General features: G+C 33.7%; 1 protein-coding gene across 1 annotated transcript; it reads left to right on the top strand.

The window, feature by feature from the left end:
* The first annotated feature begins 643 nt into the window (after positions 1 to 643).
* On the top strand, positions 644 to 775 carry LOC122894476 (thymosin beta-4-like). The gene has a single exon (XM_044232328.1). The coding sequence runs from the start codon at positions 644 to 646 to the stop codon at positions 773 to 775; it is 132 nt and encodes a 43-aa protein (XP_044088263.1).
* The last annotated feature ends 7,059 nt before the right edge of the window (positions 776 to 7,834 follow it).

Here is a 7,834-nt window from a genome sequence, read left to right as displayed (position 1 = left end):
ATATATTAGGGCAGGAAATGGATGACAGATTAAAGAAAAAGGCATCAAGGAATGGAGAAGTTCTACAGAAGCTCGGAGTGGATGAGATGAGTGTGATAGTGTCAGAATGATAAAACACTATGGTAGAGAAGCAGTGCAGGGATTCTAATGTGAAGCTTTTCTTAAAGATCATGCCAAGTTCTGGAGTGAAACACTGGCATGGAGAAATTTAAGGAATTGTAAGGTTAGAGTTTTGAGTGGGGTTAGTCTCATTTAAGATGGGCTTCTCCAGAATATGACAATGTTAAGGTCATCTTTAAGTACTCAGATCTGACTTTAAATCTTGTCTCTTTCACAGGCTAACTTACTTAATTTATCTGATATTTAATTTCCTCATACATAAAATGATGAAAGAATACCCACTTCATAAAATTCTGTAAGAATTAACAAAATCATTCCAAAACATAGACTGTCATGGTTTTACACTTAGCTTATCATTCAACATTTAAAATGATGGCTTAGGGAATACAGAGTCAGATAACTATATATTTCACGGATATGGGAAAATCCATTAAAATCTGCCTTTGGACATGACAATGGCTACTGCACAGACCACAAATCAGACCGCTTGCTCTCCTGCCTTACTCCGGTCTGCTCTGCGTCCATGTTGGACAAACCCAATATGGCTGAGATTGAGAAATGTGCTAAGTCAAAATTGAAGACAGAAACACGAGAGAAAAATCCAGTGCCTTCAGAAGAAGCAATAGAACAGGTGAAGCAAGCAGGGAAATTGTAATGAGGTGTGTGCCGCCAGTAGTCACTGTACATTTCACAAGCACTGCCTTCTTATTTTACTTCTTTTACTTGTTTAACTTTGTAGGATGCAGAGAGATTGGATTGAGTTTAAATGACGGTGCTGCCCCTTTTCACATCAAAGAATCGAGAACTACTGACAAGGAAGGCCACTCCTGCCTCTCCCATCTGCCTGTCTGGCTGGCAGGGAAAGAAAAGAACTTGCATGTTGGTGAACAAAGAAGCTGGGTGGGATGAGAGTGAAATCTCTGAGTAAATCTGAGAGTAAAAAGCAAGGCAGTCCAAGGTATCTCGCAGGCTGTAACATGCAATTTCATCAGAATGCTCTTTTTTGTTTAAATGCTTTTAATTACTGGGCTGCACAATTGTTGAAATATGCAAATAAAAAAATGTTAAAACCTGAAAAGAAGATATGCCCTTGGAAGTTGCTAATGATACCAATATAAATAGTATCAAAATAATAAACACAAAAATAACTTCTGCAATTAGAGAGTAGCTGTTTAGAGGTCCATTCAAAATGGTAGAATACACATCCATTTTTTTTTTTTTAATTAATTTACTTATTCATTAACCGAATGTTATTTAAAGTTTACAAAGTGCCCGTCACTATTCAGGAACCCCTTACAGAGGCCTCTAAAAGAATTAAACTATATATGAAAGTTGGAGAAAATAAGAAAAACAGAGATGAAGATGTAGCTTTAGAGAAAAGTGACATTCTGGACTTTGGAAATGATTGAGTTCTTTCCATTTTGTCAAAGAGATCATTGCTGGTAAAGTAACATTTTTTAATTCCTTTACTCAGAAAACATTTTGAACATTTTGACTAGAGAGAACGTCAGATAGCACCTAAAATACAAAAATGGATAATCTAAAGTAGGTGGCCCATGAGTCTTTGTGAGGTCTGAGGCTTAGAGCCAGCAATCCAAACTCTCCGTAGCCTCCTCATTCGTGTTCTCCAGCAAAAGATCCTTTGGTGTATATGAAGATAGAGCACTTGGTTCTTAAGTAGGTTCTTTCTACAGCTAGGTCAAAGCCTGCTCTGTCAAGGAACTTAGCTATAACATTTTTTTTTTTTTAAAGATTTTATTTATTTAGTTGAGAGAGAGAGAGACAGTGAGAGAGAGCACTAGCGAGGAGAAGGTCAGAGAGCGAAGCAGACTCCCCATGGAGCTGGGAGCCCGATGCGGGACTCGATCCCGGGACTCCAGGATCACGCCCTGAGCCGAAGGCAGTCGTCCAACCAACTGAGCCACCCAGGCGTCCCAGGAACTTAGCTATAACATTTACAAGTTACAAATTAGAATGCAAAAATGCAGAGTGGTGTTTGCTACTTATTTCTACAAATCTTCAAACTAAAACTGTTTCTCTTTTTGATTTCACTTCCTGTGTTACTCACACTAGAAACTTGAATTACAGACAGTTTGGTATCTGTTCTCTCTACCACTCTCCATGAAACCATTCACTAAACTATGACATTAACTGCTACATATTTTTTTCCAGATAGATTCTTTCATTTCTAAACCCTGATCCAAGTGATCATTATTATGTGACTTCTAGTGTCCTTCAACAACCACCTGAGATCTCATGCCTGAGTTTCTCTAACTTACAATTTTTTCACTCTGCTGTCACTAAAGGTATTTTGTGAAAGTAGGTTTTATGACAGGTTCTGGCTAAAAGTTGGGACAGTACCCTGTTGTCACAGAACTAAGAAAATTTGTTTCATTACTTGCATTAATTCAATTTTATTTTCAGTAGCTGGTTCTGGAGACAAGTTCAAAAAATGAGAAAGTGGAGTGGAAGGTTATCTGTGAAAATGTGAAAATACACATCCAGGTGAAGTCTTATCATACCAGAGTCATTGTAAAAAAATTTTTGTCACCTCAAAACAGTCACAATAGGAGTAGAAAACAATAAGATTGTGAGAGAGTAAAAGAAGTGATGTGTACAGAAGAAACAATAAAGTATTGACAAGCTAATAATGGTGAAGGAGAGAAAAATGAGGTGACCCTAAGGCCACCTCACATCATCAAGGCTGAGAAGAGGACAGCAAGAGGGAAAGCCTCCATAGAGAGCAGAATCATTGAGCAGAGAGAACAAATTAGATGATTTAAGACCAACCCAAAATAAGACAGGTTTTGAGAGAGATCAAGCAGAATAATGGGAGGCTGGTGAGGATTTGGGCACCAATATTTTTACCATTATGGGTATCTCTTTGGTTATCATCTTCCAAGTAGTGATGTCAAAGATATTGAGAAGGATGTGGGTGGAGAATAGATATAAATATTCATTTCTATACATCTGTATCCAAATAATGAGAAAAGGCAAGAGTCACAGAAAATTATATTTCATATTGATAGGAGTAATAAACTTATTATGATCATGCATAAAACATATTGCAAATAAATATCTGTCTGCCAACAAATGTAGTTGGTAATGCTGGCAATCATAATGAAACCACATAGAGAGCCAAAAATGAACTATGCACATATGCTCAACTGATCCTTGACAAGGGTAGTAAGAATGCACATTAAGGAATGGATAGGATACTCTCATTGACAAACAGTATCAGTAAACTATTGGATAGATAAAAAAAAAAAAAAAAGGCCCAAAAAACAAACAAACGAAAAAACAATTGGGCCTCTCTCCTATAAAAAACTCAACTTTAAATAGTTTAAAGACTTAAATGTAAGTTCTGCAATGATAAAACTCCGATAGGAAAACAGTGAACATTTTTCCTGACATTAGTGTTGGCAATGACTTCTTAAATATAATATCAGAGGTACAGGCAACAAAAGCAACATTGACAAGTGGGACTACATCAAACTGAAAAATCTTTTCACAGCAAAGGAAACACAGCAAAGGAAACAATTGACAAAATGAAAAGGAAACCTACAAAATGGGAGAAAATATTTCTAAACCATATACCTGATAAGTTTATTTGCAAAATCTATAAAAATCTCCCATAATTAAATAGCAAGATAATATAAATAATAATAATACTACAATTTAAAAATGGGCAAAGGTACCATAAACATTTCTCCAGAAAAAAAACATACAAATGGCCCACAGGTATAAGAAATGATGTTCATTTATTATTAGAGAAATGCAAACCAAATCTACAATGAGATATCACCTTATATCACACAACTTAGAATGGATATTATTAAAAAAGAATGGATATTATTAAAAAAGAATGGATATTATTTAAAAAATAATAATAACAAATGTTGATCAGGTTATGAAAAAACTGGAACCCTTGTACTCACTATTCTCACTGTTGGTGAGAATATAAAATGGTACACCTCTAGTGGAAAGAAATACAGAGGGTTCTCAAAAAATTAGAGATAGAAATATTATGATCTGGTGATCCCATTTCTCGGTACAATCTAAAAGAACTGAAATCAGGATATGGAAGAAATATAAACATTCTTATATTCCCTGCAGCATTACTTATAGCCTAGTTATGGGAGCAAACAAAAGTCCACTGATGGGTGAATGGATAAAGAAAATGTGGTATATAATACAAAAGAATATCCTTCTGTCTTAAAAAAAAAAAAAAAAAAGGGAAAATCCCTTAATTTGTGAACATAAGCATGAACATGGAGGACATTTGTTAAGTAAAATAAGCCAGTCACAAAGGACAAATACTGCAATATTCCACCTACATTAAATCTCTAAAATCTCATAAAGTGGAGAATATAAGCTATTGCCAGGGACTGAGGAAAGTAAAGAAAAATTGTTCTTCATTGGGTTTAAAGTTTTAGTTATGCTAGATGAAGAACTTCGAGATATATGCTGTACATCAAAGTGCCTATAGTTGACAACATGGTATCTTGCACTCCAAAATTTATTAAGAGGGAAAATCTCATGTTATGTGTTCTTACCACAAAAAAAAAAAAAAAAAAAAAAAAGAAACAAAAATAAAGGGAAACAAGGAAGCTCTGGGAGATTTTGGATGCCTCTATTACCTTAATTGTGGTGATGGTTTCATAGATGTTTGCATATGTCCAAACTCATGAAATTGTACACACTAAATATGTGTAGTTACACTCAATTATATACTAATTATATCAATTTGTATATCAATTATACCCCAATAAAGCTATTTGAAAGAGTAAAATAAAATATTCTGTTAAAAAGAAAAATGTTTCATTGAGATGCATTTTCTTTTTTTCAGTATCTACTGTATGTACAGCTGTAAATCCACAGCTTCCAAACTGTCAGTGTTAAGGTAAAGGTACTGAGGTCATTAACAGGATCACTGATCTAATTTAACAAGTCTTAAAGTCGCTTTAACTTGCCAAAATGTTTTAATGACAAAAAGTACATTTCCCAATAAATAAAGTGTTACATTGTTTTTGTATTTTAATAGTCTACATATGAAAGGACCCTACTCTGGTGTAAATTATGATCTAAAAGAAAAATAAGAAGATACATGTATAATGTAAAGGAATGAGAGGAGGAAGGAAGGAGAGGAGGGAAGGAAGGAAGGAAGGAAGGAAGAAGGAGGGAAGAAAAGAAAGAAGGAATGAAAGAAAAACACACTAAATTGAGGTGTGATGAAAATTTGCATCAGATAAGTGTTGAAAATTTGAGCAAAGAGAAAAATCACTTTGTCCAAGAGGAGTTAAAACTGGTTAAAAGAAGACTGAACAGTTGAACTTTTGAAAATAGAGATCATAACTATAGCCAAAAATACCAAAATTTCACTTTAAGAAACTTTTCTTTAATAATATTTTTATATTGAAATTAGAAGTGTAAATTGAAACATTAGAAACATTCCAAACATCACTGACTTCTTACCAATAATGGAGTCCAAAAGATAATAAAAAGAGATATTTTAAGTACTGACAAGATATTTGATAAAGCAAATAAAGAAGAGATGAAAAAAATATTTATAAAAGCAATGATTGATTTTACATCTACAATAAGAGATTTAATAATAAAATACAGTCATATAAGTCTAGAATTTAGTATCCCAGCTAGAATATCATTCTAGAATGGAAGTTAAATTAACACAATGAACATACATATCTTAAAAAAACAAACATAAAATGGCTCATAAAATTTTGTTGAAAAAGTTCACAGAATGCTATGGAAATTCAACAAAGAAAAAGAGCTAGATGTAAGTACACGAGTGAGAGTATCATTTCTAGGTAACAGTACGTTAGACAATTCAGAAAAACATTACTGTTGATGTAACCATAGATCTTTCTTGATGTGCCATGGAGCTCCGTCCCAATAAAAGCATTGTAAATTGAAAACATCATGCCTTTAATACATCCAACCTACTGAACATCACAGCTTAGTCTAGCCAACCTCAAGCAAGCTAAGAGCCCTTACGTTAGTCTATAGTTGGGCAAAATCATCTAGCACAAAGCATATTTTATAATAAAGTGTTGGATATCTCATGTAACTTATTAAATACTGTACTGAAATACTGTACAGAAAAACAGAATGGTCATATGGGTACAGAACGGTTGTCAGTATACTGGTTGCTTAATTTTGTGGTTGTGTGGCTGAGTCGGACATGAGGCCCCCTGCCACTGCCCAGCATCATGAAAGAGGATAATACTGCATATCGCTCACTATCCCAAGAAAAGATTAAAATTTTAAGTAAGTTTTATTCTGATTGTGTATCACTTTCACAACACCATAAAGTCAAATGAGGCTGTCTGTAATAAATTTGAACATGTATATAGGAAATATTTAGATGAGTGCATCAGAGATCTAATAAACCAACTAAGATTTATAGGGACTTTTTAAAGGACCATTTAAGCCCTAATATACACAAATTCCTCCAGAAAATTAGAGAAGGAAGTCTCTTCAAATTTGTGTAAGTTTAGCATTATATTGAAATTAGTATTTCAAAAGCATAATATAAAATCTTAAAATGCTAAGTGATAGTAAACAAAGGCTAGTATTGGTAATAAAACTCTTAAAGATTAAAACAACAACAACAAACATTGCTTCCAATGCAGAAAAACACTCAATAAAATTTAATACCAATTTATAATTTTGTAAGTTGTAATACAAGGAAATATTTTAACATGATAAAGATAACCAAAACAATATGACAAGTATTATATTATTGGTAAAATATTAGAAATATTTCCATAAAAGTCAGGAAAAAGCCAATTTTCTACTATATGAACATTATATTTGAAATTCTAGCCAGTGAGGTAAGAAAGGAAAAGAAAAAAAGAGAAAAACAAAACTAGTAAGGAGTATTAGAATAGAACAGGAAGAAACAGCCTTGCTAGTATTTATAGAAGACAAAATTAATGACATTGAACATCCATGAGTACTTACAGACAAAATATAACTAATAATACAGTTGGGCAAGGTTGTTGGTTCCAAGATCAATATATAAAAACAAACTGAATTAAAACAAATTAGAAAAAGGTGATTTAAAGTAGGCTCTTTTTCAGGGTGTGTGGGCGGGTCAGTTTCGTTAGTGTCTGACTCTTGATTTGGGCCCAGGTCATGATCTCAGGGTTGTGAAATCACCCCCTGTGTCAAGCTCTACATTGGGCATGGAACCTGCTTAGGGGTCTCTCTCTCTCTCTGCCTTTGCCCCCTCCCAACCTCTCCTCTCATGCATACACACTATCTTTCTCAATAGACAGACAGATAGAAAGATAGATAGATAGATGGTAGATGGATGAAATAGTCTCTTTTATAATGAGGAAACATCTATACATTAGTTGTAACAAATAACTGAAGAATTACAGGTCTTCTCTCAAAAAAAAAAAGATAGTGTTATATAAGGTAATCAATGAAAATCATTGTGTTTATGGATGAAAATAATCAACTTTACAAAGATAACAGTTTTCTCCAAACCAACATATAAATTTAATGTGATTCCAATCAATATTCCAACTAGGGTTTGTTAAGCACTTGAGCAAAATAAAGGGCTAAGGACGCTAAAAACCATTTAGAAAAAAATAAGGGCATGGCATTGAACCTACCAGAACTCAAGGTCTCTATGATATATGACACTTGATATAGCATAGCATTGTTCAGAATAGACAGCGAAACA

The sequence above is a fragment of the Neovison vison genome, chromosome 13 (assembly GCF_020171115.1).
Source record: "Neovison vison isolate M4711 chromosome 13, ASM_NN_V1, whole genome shotgun sequence".
Lineage (NCBI taxonomy): Eukaryota > Metazoa > Chordata > Mammalia > Carnivora > Mustelidae > Neogale > Neogale vison.
The sequence above is the reverse complement of the archived record's forward strand: the minus strand, read 5'-3'. Positions and strand labels throughout refer to the sequence as shown.

What these genes read in the sequence shown, in the direction of transcription:
- LOC122894476 (XM_044232328.1), top strand. Translation starts at nt 644, where the DNA reads ATGTTGGACAAACCCAATATGGCTGAGATTGAGAAATGTGCTAAGTCA.